The sequence below is a fragment of the Aotus nancymaae genome, unplaced genomic scaffold (genome assembly GCF_030222135.1).
Source record: "Aotus nancymaae isolate 86718 unplaced genomic scaffold, 86718_ANA_hifiasm-v0.15.2.pri h1tg000057l, whole genome shotgun sequence".
NCBI lineage: Eukaryota > Metazoa > Chordata > Mammalia > Primates > Aotidae > Aotus > Aotus nancymaae.
The window spans coordinates 30,359,517-30,379,126 of NW_026988471.1; the positions used below are offsets into that span (position 1 = coordinate 30,359,517).

Here is a 19,610-nt window from a genome sequence, read left to right on the forward strand (position 1 = left end):
ACTGGATTGTGACAGTGGTCTAACAACTCTTGAAATTTACTAACAACCTTTCAATTATATACTTCAAATGGATTAACTTTATGGTATGTAAATTATACTTCAATGAAACCATTTTTTAAAAAGCAATTCGACTTATTTAAAATTGAAACATCACAGAAATATGTAACATAGAAAATGACAGTGTGTATCCCTCTCCATACCATTCCAATCATTGTTAATAATTTGATCACTGTTAACAGTTTGGTATATGTTCCTTCAGACACTTTTCCATGCATGCTATACATAGTAATATATATTAGTATTAGTTTATATGTTAGTGTATATATATTACTGTTGCATGCATATACACACACACAATGCCACACACTATCCATAAAACGTAGTAACTGACTTTGCTAGCTTGGCAAAATATCTTGAACAAGAAGGATGTGTTTTTAACCAGATAAATAATATGATCATCATGGTGCTTTAGAGATTAATCGAGGATGGGAAACCTGAAGGTGAGGACCCATTAGGAGACTGCTGCAACAGTGGCAGACAGGGCCTGGGGAGGCCTGTGCCTTGTGGGAACAGGCTGTGGGGCCCATCCTTGGCCTCGAAGTCAGCTCTGGGTGCAGGGGCGGTGGCAGATCCTACTCACACCCTGAGAGAGATCCTGGGTGTTCCCCGCATTGCTGAAGTGATCCACCTCCAGAGCCACAACCTTCCCAGTCTTCATGAAGCCAACCTGATAAAACGAGAAAGTAGAGTGTTTATCAGAAGTCCCATTTCCACCACCTCTCTTTCTGCCTCTGATCCTCCCTCCCGCTTATGCCACCTGGAGGAAATGAACAGAACACCACATCAACCCATGTGAGAAAAAGGTGACCTTCTGAAGTCACCAGAAGGTAGCAAGGGAAGAAAAGAGGAACTGCCCTCTCTCCAGTGGCACACACTTGGCTCCCCACCCCTGGACACCCTTGTCCCCACACCCCTTCTTCCTGCTACCAGCTCCTGACTTCTGGTTCTAGGAGGGGAGTAAGGAGGTTGGAAAGAGAAAGTAGATCACGATAGGGCAGGGAGGCAAGCACAGGGCAGAGAAACTAGGAAAGATACTGGACTGTGCCCGCACAGCTTTTGGTCAGCAGACAAAAAAAGTTGCATTTCACAGGAGCATGCACCTCCTTGACCTATGTGCTCTGTTAGAATACCCTCTATAGGCCATTTTACAGGCACAGAAACTGGGACTCGAAAAGATCAAGGAACTCTCTTCAGGCCCACAAGAATTTTGGGCTAAGGGAAATATAATCCCTTGCTGGGAGTTAAACCATGAAACAAACTCAGAATAGGTCAAAGGCCATATTTAAGGCCAGTTCATGAAGAGAGGGCTCCCAGGTTTCTATAGCTGGACTAAGCCCGGTAAAGCTATGCTGATGTATACAGGGAAAGGGTGTATTGATCATTACAGAAACCCAGAAAAGGGACTGTCCCAGAGAGAAGTGTGGGCTGTGCTCAACCATGGTCTGAGAAAGCAAGTACCTGCCCTAACATCTTGGGCCTGTCTAGGCCCCTGGGAAGTTTTATTTCTCACTATATTACTAAGCTATCATTCTAGAATATTTTTACATCACAGTACTCAGTGTGATGGGTTTATCCTGAGTATGCTGGTGGTGAATCATGTTTCTGAGCCTGACCAGACTCAGAACACAGCAAATTCACAGAAGTCATGAATGCCACCCTTGGGAGATGGGGTGCCAGCCTCCCTCAGTACTGCCTTTCTGTGTTGCTGTTGGCCTATTTGAATTTCCCTTCTTTCTATTTCTTATTTGATCTTCTACAGATAGGCAAAAAGTCAGAGTGCAGCCTAGGACGCCTGGACATTTGGCCCCAGGTTTGCTTACAAAATAGCACTTCCCATCCCAGAACAGCCCCAACATCTAGAACCTTGTATCTTGCCAGGAAGGGATGTCTGCCACCAGTTATCAGCATGTCCTCATCACGGTCCAGCATGCAGCGCACAGGGCGGCCGGTCCTGGGGGTACCAAGAGGATTAGAAGCCTGTGAGCCTTCAACAGCAGCTCAGCCCTCTGAGTCTCAGAATAAAAACAGCTGGGAAGCCACCTTTTCCACCTGCACACTGAGCAGACCTGTACTGGGCTGCTTTGCCATCTAGACAGTGTGCTAGACAAGGTGAAAAATATAAGGACGCGAGGTATGTGCTCGCCTTTGGAGATCTCACAGCCAAGTAGGGGAGATCAGATGTGGACACCTGTGCCAGATCACAAAGGAACAGGTAATGTTACCCTCCCTCTATGCCCACGGGTTCTAAAAACAGAGGGCTGTGAGAATTCAAAGCAGGAGGAAACTAATTCTAACAGGGGGAAGTCCAGAAGGCCTTCCTGGCAGAGGCACCCTTATTCTTCTTCCCAGAACCAGATGGGAGAAACAGGCTTTGCAACTCACTTATATGCAGCCAGGGCCACTGCTGTGGACACCACGGTGCTCCGGGTTTCCTTCCCTCCAAAGCCTCCTCCCATTCTCTTCACTCGAACCACAATCCGGTTTGCTGGAACCCCCAACATTTTTGCAACAAAGCTCTATGGGTGAAAGACAGAACACTCACACTGAATGCATTATTTGAACTTATTTCAGGCCTGGTGGACCTAATTACTGCTGTGATTTCTGAAAGTCCTTGATTCAAAATCCCCATGCAGCCTGAGGTTAGTGATGCTGAGGCTGCCAGACTGAAATCGGGTACTGGTTTTTAGCCAGAGTCCAAGTAGTTGGTCACAGAATACTTTTAGAAACTTGTTCCATCTGACCAGGTGACCAGGGACTGGTAGGTCATGAAAGTAGGACCAGCTGCCAAAAACACTGGCCACCGCTGTCACAGGCAGTAGAGAAACGAGGAATATTTGAGCTGCTGTAGATAATTTAGGGGTCCCTGTAGCTATGACTTAATCCAACACCTTCATTTTACATGTGAGGAAACTGAGGCAGGACATAACTTGACCAAGGCCATAGGTACTGAAACGATAACAGCCAACATGTACCAGACTTCAGACTAAATATTAAAATTTGTCTAATAATTACAACAACCCACCCAGGCCCCATTTTATAGATGAGAAAACTGAGGCTGAGAAAGGTTATGGAACAAGGTCAGTGACACCAGCTTGTTGGTGAGAGTCTGGCTCCAGGACTATGACACTCGAGAACCCTCTGGACCAGCCCACTTCTCCCTCTTCCCATTTCCCACGTGGTCCTCCTGGTCTGCTAGGAGCTCCCCGCTATCCCGCGGGCCCCTTGAGCTGACCCAAAAGGCAGCTACCTGGGTCTTCATGGTGTTCTGTGTAGACACAAAGAGCTCCAGCTCCCCTGCCTCGCCTTTTGGAACAGCAATGGTGCAGTGAGTCTCCAGGTAGAAATGCTCTTGGCCACCGATGTATAACTCCCCTGGGGAAACAGTGAGATCCGTCACAGTGAGCCTGATGCTACAGAAGGGGCCAGTTTGCCTAAGGAGAGAGTATTCTCTGCCAAGTGACCTGGGCAGGAAGCAACTGATCACAGGGTTACCTGGGGGGTAACCTCAAGGTTTCCCACTTGGGGTGGAAAAGGATCCCAAAGTCTTAGCTATCTGGCAGCTGAGTGCTCCACCCTCATCCCCACCCACACAACAAAGAAACCAGAATGACACTGAAATGCATCCAGTGCAAAGTTCTCTTCTCACTGCAGCTTGTGGAAATCAAGGATTTCGGAAACTGTCACTGTAAAATTTTGGAAAAAGTAAAGCAGGGATTAATAGATGTGATTGAAACGCTGAAAACGAGAGCATCTTCCAGAACCTAAGCTACCAGGCCTAGTAGAGAGTTGACTTCCTAGTAACTTCACAAAGCACAACAGCCAATGTAAAAAACAGTTCTGAAGGGGGTAGTCAACTGCGTTGTCCTGGGGTGAGAGCAATGGATTTGATTTCACAGTGTCAGAGACAGAGGTGGAAGGAGAGGAGGGTAGAAGGAAGGGGAGGGAGGATGCTAGTTGAAGATGGGTAAGGACTGCCTTCGGGGCGGGGGGAGAATGAGAGTCTGTGTGGTTAGAGGCCTGGCAGACCTAAGGCCATCAGGCATCTATGGCTGTTATCCTCCCTAGATGGCCTCCCAGATCAGAATACTCTAGAATCTCTTTAGAATCATTAGGTCCAGCCTAGAGACAGGAGAGTAGAGATTAAGATGATTGAAGCTCTTCCCCAGCCAACTGTCTACCATTTTGCTACAAACATAAGAGGAAATCTTCTGTTAGGAAATGTCTGGGAATCACTTCCCTGCTTCAGGGTTCAATGCATATCTCTTGAACTTTATTTGCAAACCAGGGCCGCCCCATTCCCACTGCTCTGTGGAGCAGCTCTACCTGACACAACATTATCCGCTTCGGAAAACCCCTTCTTGAGGTCTCCTTTCTCAATCTTCAGCTCAGATCCATAAAAGGAGTTGTTCTTTATAGCATCCTGAGGATCACAAAGAAGTTTCAGAAATGAGGTTCTTAGGAGGACGGGGAAGATGGGTTCTGATTAGGGAAGAGAAGCTCTCTGAATTGTTAGCTCTCTCTTCTCATAAATAAATCTTTATATGCTTCACATACAGACTTGAAGTGAGCTCAACTGTAGCCCAGGGAATCATACTCCTCCATTCCCTCAGCTGCAGATGGATAATCCTGGACCTTGAAGAAAAGCAAAGAATACCACAAGGACCAGATGGAGGTGAAACTGTGAAAAGAAGGAACTCAGTTTGGCTGTTGTTAGTGAACTGAGCCTAAGACCAAAAAGGGGAAGGTTTCCTGGAGCCTAAAATCGCAGAGTTGAAAGGAATTTTAAAACCCATCTAGTCAAATCCCTAGCTGCTGCTCAAATCCCCTCTCGGGGATCCTAATAAATGCACATCCAGGGACGGGGAGCTCACTCCTCTACACAGGCAGCCCATTCTCAGTTACCTCAATTGTGATAATGGCTGGTAGTTCTTCATAGGTGATTTTCACCCCTTGGGCAGCTCTCTGTGCGTGTTCCGGGGTGTCAGCAACCACAGCACCAATGATATGCCCAACACAAGTAACCTAGGAGCAGAGACAGACTGTTAAAGAATGCAACCAGGCTATAGTGAAACGAATTATTTTTGGATTGTTCAAAAAGCCCTGCTTTCACAATGAAAGTACATTTTAGGAATGCCCTGGGGGCTCTTAATTTCCTTATCTTACTGATATAGGGTCACTAGGATCAAGATGGCAAACAGATTTCATCTCAAGGGTCAATTCTGATTATTTAGTACTGGCAGACTACTGAGAGGCTGAACCAGATAGAATGTGGCAATTGATTACTCATTTGCCATGAGCAGAAAGGGGGATATTGCAGCAGAAGTGCATTTGTCAGGATCTACTCCAACACCATTGGTCTTACGGAGACTCAGAAGACAAGGCCACGATGGGCTAGTTACTATTAATAGATCATGACCAAATCTTAGGCCCTGACCCCCAGTTTTACTTTCTTTTCACCACACCGCTGTCTTTTATGTTCTATTTCCCAGATTTATTCCAAAAGCTTATCAAAGGCTGTAAAGGCTGTAAGCATCATTATAAGACATGTAACACATATACTTACGATGAAGATATACTTCGTCTAATACCCAAAAGCAGTAACTCTCAAATGCTGGTTCTTAGACTTGATAATCCATAAAAAGATTTAAAAATTTATATGATAAAGATTGCTGTTTTCTTTTCTTTAATAATTCAGTTTCATAAAAGCTTAATGGATCTCCTTCAGAGATAATTTTCATCCAACATCCCCCAAAAAGTAAACAACAAAAAATTTTTGTCCAGCACATCACTTTAGAAGATGAAGTTTCTGACAACAGGAATGAACAATTAGGATGCATGTCTCTGACAATTCTAATGGGGGATGTCCAGAAAGCCTTCCTGGCAGAGGCAGCCTTATTCTTCTTCCCAGAGCCAGATAGAAGAAACATTTCCCAAATAAGTTATTGACTTATTTGATTAGTGCAATTGGTTAAATCTGGTTGACTCTCCCTAGCCATAATGCTAGCGCTGCTCTGAGAAGCTCTTAAAATTCATAAAGAAATTTGTTCTTCTATGAAATGCTCTCCTCATGGAGTCCTTGTTCTCACAGTTTTAGTTTTTTGTTCTCTCCTTCACTTTTACATCAATGATAAGATGAATTCGCTCTTCAGAAATATTCATGTCTAATTTGCAACATTTAATGTCTATTGGAACTGAAAAACGGCTGTCGAGAACTATCCTATGAAAAAAATATAAGGACTTACGTAGAAGCTGTCTTAAACATTTGAAAATTTTTGTTTGTTGTTGCAGAGTTCCATATAGTCAAAATCAATAGATAAACTTTCGTATTTACCAATTACCAATACACATAGTGGTGGTATTGTGATTTCCAGTTAGTTTGTTAAATGTATTCTTATTTTATTTTAATTAAGGAGCTTACTGTTGTTTCTTAAGAACCCAATTGCTAGTTCAAATGCAATCACCAGCCTTGTTTTACTGTCACCTTGGCATAGAGACATCCTACTATGCACAAACAGCAGCCATCAATTAAATAAACAAGTAACATATTCTATCCCTCTGGATATTCTATCCAGTTGATGGCCACAATCCATGCAAATGTACAACCTTTCCAGATCAGGGGTTTACAGCAATGTACACAAATTAAAACTTCAATACTTATTCCATTTACTTCATATTAAAAAAAAAATCCAAGACCTACCTTATCCTTTGCAAAGACTGTCTCATCATTGCAAATTCCAGTTATGTTACTCCCAGGAATATCACCAGCGGAAATGAAACAAACAAACCCTGGCACCTTCTTAGCTTCTGATGTTTCTATGGACCTGCAAGAATGAGTGGTGTGAGGGGGGCCAGGCCAGCAAGCTGGAGCAGGGGACCCATCACCTGGTTGGACAACTCTGTTCTCATTTTGATGGGCTTGGCTTCATCCTAATATCTGGCTTCTCTGCTTCTTTTCTATTAGATTCTAATTCAATTATATTCTATTCTGCAAATGTTGGTTAAATGTTCACCATGTTCAGGCCACTGTCCGGAATGCTGCTGGAAATACAAAGTGAATGAGCCAGCCAGGCTTACTTTGGCTCACACATGTAATTCCAATGCCTTGGCAGGTCGAAGTAGGAGGATCACTTGAGCCCAGGAGTTTGGGACTAGCCTGGGCAACATAACAAGATCCTATCTCCATTTAAAAATAAATTAAGTGAGTAAGGCAGGCCAGGCCTCTTTGGACCTTACATGATGCCCTGTCTGGTCTCCAAGTACAAGCAAGCCAAATCAGAGTGAGCAGCACTTACTCTGGAGAGCTCTGGCTAATCACACATCACACTAACTCCCTTCCAAAATCAGCACTGGGCCCTGCTGTGCCACTGATCCATGGCCCTGAACAGCTTCATACAGCTGGATTTCTCTCCCCACATTCATGGTGCTATTCCAGCTTGACAGGGCATCCTACCCTAATTAGGCAACATGAACCTCTAAGGGAGAATCACTGAATACAGCATCAAGGATAACAGTCTCAACTATGTACTAATCACACTGGCACATGCCCCATGGAGAAATAGGGCGACACATTTCATGCAACGGTGTGGAAACTGAACTGAAGTACTAACCACCTTCCAAATGCTTAATCCTCATGAGAAACCCTGAAAGCACTTATCTAATTCCCATTTTGTGTTTGTGGAAACTCAAACTCGAGGAACTTAGGTAGTTTGTCCAAAGTCAGTAAGCCAGAAAGCAGTGTGACTGGGATTATTAGAACTGAGGTTAAGTTAGGAGGGTTAAGCTTTGCCCTGCCACACTCACTTCCAGCTGTATGCAGCCCAGGAAGGCCCCAGTTGTTGCAGTTATGACAATGTCAACTCCCTCGTCCTCTTCCATCCATTCACATTGCTTGGATGGAGGTGGTTTGAGTGTAGACAATGTGGGTCATGGTATTGTCAACATGGGCTCAAGACAAGGAAAAAAAGGGAAAGGATGTGTCTTATAGCTGGCAATCACAGGACCTTAAACACTTTTTTTTTTTCGGGGACCTGGACAGCTTTATTCATCTGTTAGATTTCACCTGTGGCTGGTTCACCATTCCTGGAGGGAGCCCATCTCCAGGCTAGGAGCAGCAGCAGAAAAAAGACCAATGACAAGGGAACCTGATCCCGAGTCCACTCAGTGGGCCCAAGGAAGGGCTTTTCCTGGCTGCTCTGCTCAACAGGCTATGTGTCTAACGCCCAACAGGAAACGAAGTTCACGCTCTCTGGCTTGAACATCCAGAGGCAGCACAACACAGGTGCTCAGGTGGCCCGGCTTCAAACTCCAACTCTGTCACTTACCAACTGTGTGGCCTGGGGCAAGTTACATACCCTGCTTGTGCCTTAGCTTCCTCATCTGGAACACAGAGATGATAATAGGACCTGCCTATAAGGTTGTTTAAACTAGGCTGTGGCACTTTTGCTTTCTTTTCTTTTCTTTTTTTTTTTTTTTTTGAGATGGAGTCTTGTGCTGTCGCCCAGGGTGGAGTGCAATGGCACCATCTCGGCTCACTGCAACCTCTGCCTCCTGGGTTCAAGCAATTCTGCCTCAGCCTCCCGAGTAGCTGGGATTACAGGCATGCGCCACTATGCCAGGCTAATTTTTTTATTTTTAGTAGAGACGGGGTTTCACCATGTTGGCCAGGCTGGTCTCAAACTCCTGACCTCAGGTGATCTGCCTGCCTTGGCCTCTCAAAGTGCTGGGATTACAGGCATGAATCACCACACCCAACCACTTTTGCTTTCTAATACCTATTTATAAGAGCAGTATTTGGCAATCTCAGCTGAGTTCATTTTATAACTGAGTCAAAATCTTAACATATTTCATTGCTTAGGTCAAAATAAAACCTTCAGTTATTATGAGTAAAAAAACAAAACCCTAGGTTGTAGCAAATATTAAGTGCTATATATGAGTATTAGGTGTTTTATTTTTATTATTATTATTATAGAAGTGATCATTTTTGCTGAGGTCTCAGAGTTGAACAAACATCTACAAGCGACTATTCTCTGCTAGGTGCTATAGACAATATTGCTAATCCTTGAAGAAACACCTCACTACAGACGAGCAAACTGAGAGTTTAAGTACACGGGCCAAAGTCTCAGTTGACAGGCACCAGAGCAGGAATGCAATCCCAGGACTGCCACACTCTAAGGCCGTGTGCTTCCCCTAAGTGCTAACTCAAGTTCTAATGAAATTCTGCATTTTAACCAAGCCTAGTATCCAAAATGCAGGTCTAACCGGGTCCTGTCCAAAGCCTGTCTGCAGCTTCTCAGTGTTTTTTGGGACAAGTGTCATCTCTCTGTTTAGGGCTCCAAGGCTTTCCTGATCTGTCCCCTGCTGACCACTCCTGGGTCAGCTCCCCTCACCCTCCCAAGAACAGAATTCCTCCAGGTGCCACCAGACCCTGAACCCTTCCTGCTCCTCTCCAGACTGTGGTTTTGAGGTGAGTTCCCATCTTCCCCTCTTTCTAGCCTAGAAGGTCCTGGAGGAAACTCATTATCTTTGCATCTCCATGACCTGGCAGGGTGCGAGAAGTCTAGTGGGTACTCCCAGTGGCCCCTCACAAAGTTCCACCAGCTCCTCCTGGCGGTGACACTCACTTGATCTTGGCGTGGGCCCGGGTGCTGGTGACCAGCCGGAGAGACAGCTCATTCTCATATCGAGGGATGTCATCACAGTACACGGCCTCACCAGAGGCCTGCATGTTCGCTGCCAGGTGGGGCAGGGGCCGGCCCACCATGTCCTCCTCAGACTGACCCTTGGGCACCTCCTGGAAGGACAGGATCATCAGTCAGCCTGAGCTGCCGAGGACACTGCCCCTCTACAGGCCCAGGGGACGCTGGAGAACTTTAGGCTATATGGCAAAGCACACCAAGGGGTAAGAATAAAGGATGCAGAGGGGCGTGGAGCAAAGGGAACAGGAAGGTGCATAAGTAATGGCAAGGGTGGTCCTAGTGTTGTTATATAAAAGAACAACAAGAAAAAGAGGGACCTAAATGTCCATTAGTTGCGGATTGGCTAAATAAGCTATGCAGCCCTCATACAACACAACAGTATGCAACCATTAAAACATACTTCTGAAGAATTTTAATTAGAAGGATTGTTCATGCAAGCATAAAAACAGAACATGTGTTTGTGTTTGACAGTAATTCAAATTCTGTAGGAAAAGGTAATATATGTGGTAAATACAGTGCATACATGTCCATATATGCATAGGAAATAATGAAAAGAATTAAACAAAAATATAATAATTAGCTCTTGGAGGTGGAATTTTTGGTGATTTTTATTTTCTTTATATATTTCTGTATTTCTAAAATGTTCTACATTATTGATTTGATAATAAAGTTCTGTTTTTGTTTTACAAAGTAATCCTAACAGTGGGTCATATTTATCGGGTGTTTCCCCGCATGCCAGGGACCATCTAAGCAATTTTATTACCACATTTAATCCTCAAAACCATCTTATGAAACAGGTAGACTATTATCTACATTTGCAGGTGGGTATAATTAACTTGCTTAAGAGGCACACAAGAGGATAAATAACTTGTTCAAGGTTGCACCATTATGAAATAGCAGAGTTTAGATATAAATTCAGGCAGTCAGGCCCCAGAGTTCACGCTTGGGACAACTACCCTCCAGTGTGCAGAGGACAGTAAACTGTGGCCTGAGTCCACTGCCTGTTTTTGTAAATAAAGTTTTATTGGAAGACAACATGCTCATTCATTCATGTTTTGTCTGTGACTGCTTTTATGCTACAATGACAGAGTTGAGAAGTTGCAATAGAAACCATCTGGCCCACAAAATCTAAGATGTTTTCAGAAAAGTTTGCTGACCCTTTACCTAGCACCTCTCAAAAAGCTGGGGTAGATAGATGGTTTGTTTGTTTATTTGTTTGTTTGTTTTAACATGCTCAATAAAACTTCAGGCTTTGCACATTATCCTTCAGGTCAAAAAAAAAAAAATCTGTAAGGAACAGGTGCGGCTGGCAGTCTAATCCCAAGAGAGAAATTTAGGCAAACAAGAGAAAAATAGTGACATTAACATCTATATGATTCTCATTTTCTTCACTGGATATTTAAGCACAAGAGTAAGGAGCTTTATGCACCTACATACAATTCAATTTCGTCACTAGCCAATGGTCAGCCACCAGCCAACTGATGTGGCCTGCGCAGTCCCCTGATATTAGCCATATACTGATTGTACTCACTTGAAAGAGCTGGACATTGGCTGGGGGGTCTTTCTGAAAGAGTAAAGTTGCACTGGTGAAGGTGGGGTCCAGTTTACCACACTTCTGCGGAGACAAGATAACAGAGGTGACCAGGATTATATTTCAATCATTGATGTGACCAGGATTATATTTCAATCATTGATCCCTTCTGTGGTTATCCCCAAACGACCACAGTGACAACTGATCCCCTCGTCTCTTCATTTCATGTCCCTTTGAGTGCTGGCTGGATCTCTCAGCATCCAAACATGGGCTCTGAGAGTTCAGCATTTACGAGCAGCCTCAGCTTCACTGCTAGCCCCCACACTGTACCCCATAGACTGAATGGTCTGTACCTCCTCCAACACTCCAACACCCCAAACTCTTTCCCTCCATCTTGCATGTATGCCTGCTGCTGTCTCTGTTGGGAATGTCGTTCTCCTCCAGCCTTCCTGGAAAATTCTTCTTTACCCTCCTCAATTCCATGGGAAGTATTTAATGATATGGAAAATGTTCACAATATAATCCCAATGGAAGCAAAGGAGGATTTAAAGTTTTATATGCAGTGTGGTCCCAAGTCTTTTGAAATATATCCACATTAAAGGATAGGAAGATGGCAGGTATTGATAGATGGATAGAAGGACAAATAGAGAGAAAGAGATGGGGCAGACAAACAGCATGACAGATGAACAGATAAATGCAGGAAAAAGATCAGAGGAATTAACCGAAATACTTAGCAGTGGTTTTCTCTGGGATTTGAGAGTAAGAGTAATATTAGTTTCACTGATCCAATCCTGTATTTTTAAAGTTTGTTTTAAAAGAGGGTTTTAACTCTGCTGCTCCTGCATCAGGGACGTCCTCTCTGCTTTGTTCTCCCTCCACACCCATCTCTGCAGTTGTCTCCCAAGTGCAACCTTTACCGTCCATGTTCTCCCCCACACTGGGCTGTCCCCTAGCACCTCGTGCAACTTGGCATAGGACAGGGGCAAAACAAATTCTTGGTGAGCATATTTCAGGAGCTGGGCCCCACCTCAGCCTGCACCCTCTCTTGAGGGCACATCCTGTGCATTCCATGGGCTCCTGGTTAGTGCAGACCCACCTGACATTCCCATTCCACCCTACCTACTCATCACACTCTGCATTCCCTTTCTTTTTCTTTTTTTCCTCTCTCTCTCTTTTTTTTTTTTTTTTTTCATATTTTTAGTAGAGACAGGGTTTCACTACATTGGCCAGGCTGGTCTCAAACTTCTGACCTCAGGTGATCCACCCGCCTCAGCCTCCCAAAATGCTGGGATTACTAGTGTGGGCCACCATGCCTGGCCTTCTGCATTCCCTATCTAACCTATGAAACCACAGTTGCATCAGCAATACTGCTAGAAGAATTATGTGGTCCACCTGCCCCTTTTGCAGATTTTACAGCTGAGACATAGGGAAAGTTGTGACTATTCAGGTTCTCATGGTGAGACACCGTCAGGGCAAGAACCTGTGTCCCCAGCGCCCAGCCCAGTACTCCGCCTCCAAGCCAGCTGATCACTCCCATTTCCATGGTTCCTGTGCTGTGACCTCAGTCCCTGCTATTCTGCCCTCAGATGTCCAGAGGAGAGGAGCAAATTTACTACCCAGACCAACTTCCTATATCCCCAGAAATGCTACAGAGAGCTTGTGCCTGGCCAGGCCCCACTCACGTCTTCCGGGTTCTCTTGGCCCAGCTTCTGAAGCACTGTCAGGTAGAACTTGAAGAAGAAGCTGAGGGTGAGGGTGCGCCGGAAGTCCACCATGCCACCAGGGGCGTCGGGGGGCAGGTGTAGCTCCTCAGCCAGGCCTGCACACACGTCCTGTAGCAGCTCCTCCTTCCAGAGCCTGCCAGAGAGCAGGGCATGGGACAGCGCTCCTGCCTAGCCCTCCGTGTCCCTTTGTATAGAGCTGTGTGCCTAGGGCCACGGAGCTATAAAACTTGGTTCAAAATTCAGCTTGGATACTTAGACTTAGGTGACTTTTGGCAACATACTTAAATTAACCTCGTTGAGCCATAACAGTTAAATCTATCGAGCCCTCACAATGTGCCAGGCAACATCTTAAGTGTTTTAGATGAATTGTCACTTTTAATTTGAATTTTAAAATGTAGTAGGGAAAATTCCTATACCCATTTACCAATGAGAAAACTGAGGCATGGGGAGGCTCAGTAACTTGACTTATGTTACCTATTTGGTAAATGACAAAGCCAAGAATTTTGGAGTCAAGGAATCAAACACCAAGTTAAGCTTTATTGATTCTATGTGTGTGCTATAAGGATTACACAGGATAATGCTAGCGAAGTGCTTGGTACAATTTCTGTTCTATAATAACCGTAGTAATAGTACTAGTAGTAGCAGTAGTATAATCACAGCCATAGTGGGAGCAATAGTAGTAGTAGCAGAGAAGTAGTAGTGGCATCAGCATCAATACTACTAGTAATAATACTAGCAACAGCAATCATAGTTGCAGTAGTAGTAACATTATAGATAGTAGTAGCAGAAGTAGTAACAGTCATAAAAGCAGTAGTAATAGAAGCAACAGCAATAGTGGTAATCACAGTAGTAACAGAAGCAATGCCAAAAAGTAGCAGTCATAGCAGCAGCAGCGTCAATAACAACAGTGATACGACAGTAGTAATAGTAACAGCAGCAATACTAGTAGCAATAGTAATAGTAGTATTAGTAGTAACAGTAGTAGCAGTAATTTCAGTAGCAATAATAGTGGCAGCAGTAATGCTATTAGGAAAATACTAGTATAACAGCAGTAATAGTAGTAGCAGTACTAATAGAATAAGTAATAGAAGAGGCAGCGGTAGTAGTAGTAGCAATGGTAATAGTAATAACAGCAATAACACTAATCATAATAGTGAATGGAATTGCAGCAGTGATCATAAGTGTAGTGATAGTAGTAGCAACAGTAGTAATAGTAATAGCAACAATGAGTAACAGTTGTAATTGTAAAGTAGAAGCAGCTGGAGTAGTAGCAATCACAATATCAATTATAGCTGCAGTAATAGTAGCAATAGTATTACTAATAGCAGTAGTAGCAATGGTAATAGTATAGCAATGGCAATACTCCTAGTAGTAATACTGGTAGTAGCATTAGTAATAGTTGTAGTAGCAACTGTGGTTACAGTGGAAGTAGAAGTGGTAGCAATAGTAGCAGCAGCAGCAGTAGTTATAGCAGTAGTAGCAGCAATAGTAATACTACTGGTAGTCATAGTAGCAGCAGCAGTAACAATGATACTATTAGTGGCAGCAACAGCAACAGCAGTCTCATTCTGCTGTTAGCTCTTACTTGGAAAGTTGCCTCTGAGTAGTCTTGAGGGCCGAGATGGTTCTGTTGGCCATTCCACCATAGCAAAGGGCCAGCTCCTCTACCTCTGTGGTTCCTGGTTTGAATAAAACTCTCATGCCACTGGTTACCTTGGCAATGTCATCTTCTCTCCGGGAGGCCTGCTTGAATGCTGAGAAATACTCACCCTAAAAGAGAACAGAAAGGTTCCTGTGTTCCACCTTGCCCTGCAAGGGCTGCAAATGGCAGACCCAAATCGTAGGGCTATGAAGTGAAGGGATAACACTATCGCACAATAGTGGGGGAGCTGGCCTCAGGAATCAAAGATCAAACATAACTGATTACCTCCTGTTTAGGAGAAGTTCCACATAACATTCCCAGAAACTGGAAAAAAAACCTGAATTTCTCCCTGCTAGTCAGAAAAGCTGAGGGTCAGGGACAACGTGGAACTGCATGGTCTCTATTGAACAACAGCTGCAGGGCAGGAGGGGTGCTTTCGCAAAGGCTCCTCAAAGACACCTCAGCCCTCTTACCTTCCCCACTCTGGTGCCCACTATCAGCACCCACCCGGCTTCTCTGGGGACTGAGGCTGTTTGGCCCTTGGCATCCTCTGCTTGTGGTCTCCACAGTGCTCTCTCCAACTTGTCCCTCCCACCATTCTTTGGCATCCTTCAGACATCTTGGTGAAAGAGGCCAGGCACAGTGGCTTACGTCTATAATCACAGAGGCCTAGGTGGAAGGAGTGCTTGAAGCCAAGTGTTCAAGACCAGCCTGGACAATATAGTGAGGACTTATCTCTTAAAAAAAAAAAAAAAAATAGCTGGGTGTGGTGGTACACACCTGTGGTCCCAGCTATTTGGGAGGGTGAGGTGGGAGGATCACTTGAGGCTGGGACATTGAGGCTGCAGTGAGCTGAGATCACGCCACTGCATTCCAGCCTGGGCCAGCAGAAAGAGTGAGATTCTGTCTCAAAAAAATAAAGAAAGAAAGAAAAAGAAAGAAAAGAAAGAAAGAAATCTTGCTAAAAGGAAGTATCACTATTGCACTATGCAACAATCACTGCCCTTGTACTTTAAACAAATTTTCCTTCCTGAGTTTGAGTCAGGATCTGTCTTTAAGGATAGGAGGACAGCATGAGCTACTTCCCAGGTAAGAGCCACCTGACTTCAAGCCCTTTCTGTGTCAGGTTCCTTTTGAGGTCTGTGCTCACTCTGGCACCACAAATTGTGTTGAACACCAAAGGTAGCAGGTTTAGGGAGAGGACAGCTATTGGAAAAAGCACCATGAGGCCTACAGTGGAGGCCACCAAATGGCCACAGGCTTTTCTCCGAAGAAGCCATGAGCCCCCTCCTGATGATAAGGCAGCTCAGGTTGGATGTCAAGCATGGTCCTGGGGCATTGAGCCCAGAGTTTGACCTTTCTTCTGGAACAGAGGTCCCAGATGCTCACTCCCAGGACTGTGCCCGTCCATGGGGACGTTCTCACTGGGGTACGGTGAACTGTCAGTGTCAGATTGACAATATCTTTTCTTGAGAGTCTCCTCATTCTGGGTATTAAAATCTCCTTTTTTAATGGAAGGATGTGTTTTGTTAATGATCATACCTGGCAAATAAAAACTGAATAGAGCTATGCCTGTTTCCCCTCCCTTTCATTGCTCATAATTTAAAAAAAAAATTACTGAACTGTGAAATTCAAAACTCTGGGAATCACTGCACAAAATGGTCTATACAGACAAGCTAGAAAACCATTAAGAAACCACCTCAGGGATATAATTGCTTTAATTTAATTAGCATTCTCATTAAGGAGGTCAAAATTTCCAAGGGCAAAACATGCCTCAGAACACTCGCTAAAGTGCTGGCTATGGGAAACCTTCACACTCTCCCTGACAGCAGTTCCCCACGCCTCTCCAGATGCCTTTTCTGAAAAGCCTTTTTGGAATGTGTTCTGAGCTGGTAGCTGCTACAAGAGGAGAGACCCACACCAGCTCAAGACATCACAGGCCCCAGGGAACAAAGAGTATGGCAGCCAGTGGTACCCAGACCTGCCCCAACAGGCCAGAAGAGCCACCCATGAAGCAGGAATCCATCCGCACCAACCCACAGCCAGCTCAGTAAAGCAACATCTCGTCAAGCCTCAGGTCAGTGTATGAGGGTCTGAGCAACAGGCAGCTTCTTCATGCAGCATGCGAACCCCACATTCTTCACCACAGGAAAGCAAATTTCCTCTGACGTGGGCAGGAATCCTCGACAGCTACATGAGTTCTTGGGATTCTGTTGTTAGCTACTGGTCATCTCCACCGGCTTCTGGGCATCACCAGGAACCTTATGAATTATTTATTTTCAGTCCTCACAATAACCCGTATGGTAAGTAACATGGTGCCCATTTCACATATGAGGAAGTTAGGGCTCAGAAAGGTGAAATGACTCTCAGGACCAAGTATCTAGCTATCTGGTTCCACAGTCCCTGCCATGTGGACTCCTATCCTGCAATTTCTCATTGTCCAGAAAGGAAAATGTTTGGTTGAATAGAGGCAATGTTTGGAGAGAAAAACCAATGTAAAAGTTGACAGATGCTCAGGTTGGTGGAGGCAGACCCTGGTCTCTTTGTCTAGAGCCTGGCAGTAGGACTCATTTGAGCAGAGCCTGGAACCAACACCCTCAACATCTCACCTCCCTGCTGTAGGGGATCTCTATGGAGAGGAGTATCTCCTCGGGGCTCAGCAGGGTCTTTCTGTAGCCAGGGAAGAAGGTGTGGTCCATCCGAACAGTTCTCCTGGTGCCTGTACAGAAGCAAGATGAAGAGGAGCCAACGTGAGGGAAAGGCTGGGAACACCATGGGGAGCAAAGGACATCAGTGGGATTCTTCATGCTGGTCTCCAGTGCCCACAGTCAGAGTGAATTACTGGCACAATTGGGTCCAAAACCTCCATCTGAAATCCTTAAGCATCCTTAAGCAATGGTGTGCTGGTGAATCTTTAACAACCAATTTCATGTAGGGGGGAAAAGCCCTAGTTTATAGCATATGCCAATTTCTGTGGTATAAATACTTCCAGTAGCCAATTTCAGGCTACCAAAGTTGCATTACTGAATCTGAAGCAGGGAAGAGAGCAGAAATATTAGCACAGCAACCCTGACTGCTGTCCTCTGTAGGGCCTGCTTACAAGGCTTGCCCTTTGGGAACTTGTACTTCAGAAGGGTTCCCAGTACTCCATGATAGAGCAGCTCACTGTGCCTACATTATTTGTACAAACAATCGTTTATGCTGAACCCGTGCTTTCCTTCTGGGAGTCTAGACTTTGGGCACATGCCAGTAGAGGCTGCCTGTGTGACCAGCTCCCAAGAAAACCCCAGGCGCTGAGCCTCTAATAAGCTTCCTTGGTAGGCAAGACCTCACTTGTGTTGTCACCATTCATTGCTGGAGGAATTAAACATGCACTGTGTGACTGCGCTGGGAGAAGTCTCTGGAAGGTTGTGCCTGGTTCCCGCAGACTTTGTTCCCATGTATCTTTTCCCTTTGCCGATTTTGTGTCCTCCTGCTATAATAAGTCATAGCCAAGAGTATGACTGAATGCTGAATCCTCCCAGTGAATATCAGAGCCAAGGTGGTCTTGGGGACGCTCTGACAAAGCAGAGATGTACAGGAGCACATAATTGTAGAGCATGTCCACCGTACAGACAGAACAGATGCAAATAACTCCAAGAGCGCTGATAACAGCAAAATGAAGTAATTAGAAAGTGATTCATTTTGAGTATTTATTCCTTTTGTTTTGAATATAATTTATTTCATTGTAAGTTTAAACACTCTTATTTTTATTTTAATTTTTGAAACTGGGTCTCTCTCTCTGTCACCCTGGAGTGACAGTGGTGCAATCTTGGCTTACTGCCTCTGATTCCCAGGTTCAAGTGGTTCTCCTGACTCAGCCTCCTGAGTAGCTGGGACTAAAGGTGCACACCACCATGCCCGGTTAATTTTTGTGCTTTTAGTAGAGATGGGGTTTCACCATGTTGGCCAGGCTGGTCTTGAACTCCTGAACTCAAGTAATTCTCCTGCCTCGGCCTCCCAAAGTGCTGAGATTTCAGGCATAAGCCACCACCGTACCTGGCCTGATTTTTATTAATTATTCTGTTTCACAAGTGACTCACAGAATTCCTGAAGATCCAACAGCAGGCTATGGTAAGCCAGTGCATCCCAGCCCCATCACCCCACTAGGTAAGGCATGCAGGCAGCAGTTCCTGCTGTGAAGTCTCTACAAAGAAAAGGCCCAGCTCTCCTGTCTCCCAAACCAGATACGTTCTCCTATTTCCCTGGACCCAAACCTTAGGGACAGCTGGATCACTGAACTTCGAGCTCTGTTTCTCCAGAAAATGACTTGTCTGGTGAGATTTTCTCCCCCAAGTCCTTCTTTCTGGACCCCTGCTTCAGGCAGCTTACCTTTGGACACAAGCGTCAGCTTAGCCCCACTGGCCATGAACACAGGGTTGAGGTCGGAGATGGGACTGGCCGTGATGATGTTTCCTCCAATGGACTAAAACAAGCAGAGAGTATGCAGTGAGAGACCACTCCAGGAAACCCTTGCTCGCACAGTAGGCTCCTGAACATAGGGCAGCGGGGTGACACCTGCTGTAGGGAGACCCCTGAGGACCTGTGCCTACTGTGGTCACAATACCAGCACTGTGAGAATGTGGGCATTCCGAAAAACGTGCAAAACTTGAAATCAGAACTCTTGGGATTGGATCCCAACTCTGAAATTTAGCAGGCAAGCCCCTTTAAGTGTGTTTGTTTGTTTGTTTGATGATTTCACCCAACCTTTTCCTGAAAGGATTGAGGTGATTTATCACAGAGGCCATGTAGAGTTAGTAAAATGAAGATAAAGATCAAGGAAAGAGAGGAGGAAGACTTCAGGTGGAATAATTTGTTCTATTTGGATCTGAACTTCCTGGTAACGTGGCAAAAAAAATGTAAGAAGAATCAGATATTCTAATCATTATTAGAAAACAGGAAGAAAATCAGTGGCACAA

General features: G+C 44.9%; 1 protein-coding gene across 3 annotated transcripts in view; it reads right to left on the reverse strand.

Moving 5' to 3' along the window:
- XDH (xanthine dehydrogenase) overlaps nucleotides 1-19,610 on the reverse strand; it is a 79,545-nt gene that overhangs the window by 24,520 nt on the left and 35,415 nt on the right. For all 3 annotated transcript variants that reach the window (XM_064363967.1, XM_021674431.2, XM_021674432.2), the window contains 13 exons: nucleotides 19,024-19,117; nucleotides 17,262-17,371; nucleotides 14,596-14,780; nucleotides 12,969-13,143; nucleotides 11,287-11,370; nucleotides 9,681-9,850; nucleotides 6,758-6,881; nucleotides 4,963-5,082; nucleotides 4,384-4,480; nucleotides 3,308-3,432; nucleotides 2,443-2,576; nucleotides 1,924-2,011; nucleotides 641-727 (listed from right to left, as the gene is read on the reverse strand). In XM_064363967.1, the coding sequence (XP_064220037.1) occupies nucleotides 641-727; nucleotides 1,924-2,011; nucleotides 2,443-2,576; nucleotides 3,308-3,432; nucleotides 4,384-4,480; nucleotides 4,963-5,082; nucleotides 6,758-6,881; nucleotides 9,681-9,850; nucleotides 11,287-11,370; nucleotides 12,969-13,143; nucleotides 14,596-14,780; nucleotides 17,262-17,371; nucleotides 19,024-19,117 (1,593 nt within the window). The remainder of the gene's footprint in view (nucleotides 1-640; nucleotides 728-1,923; nucleotides 2,012-2,442; nucleotides 2,577-3,307; nucleotides 3,433-4,383; nucleotides 4,481-4,962; nucleotides 5,083-6,757; nucleotides 6,882-9,680; nucleotides 9,851-11,286; nucleotides 11,371-12,968; nucleotides 13,144-14,595; nucleotides 14,781-17,261; nucleotides 17,372-19,023; nucleotides 19,118-19,610) is intronic.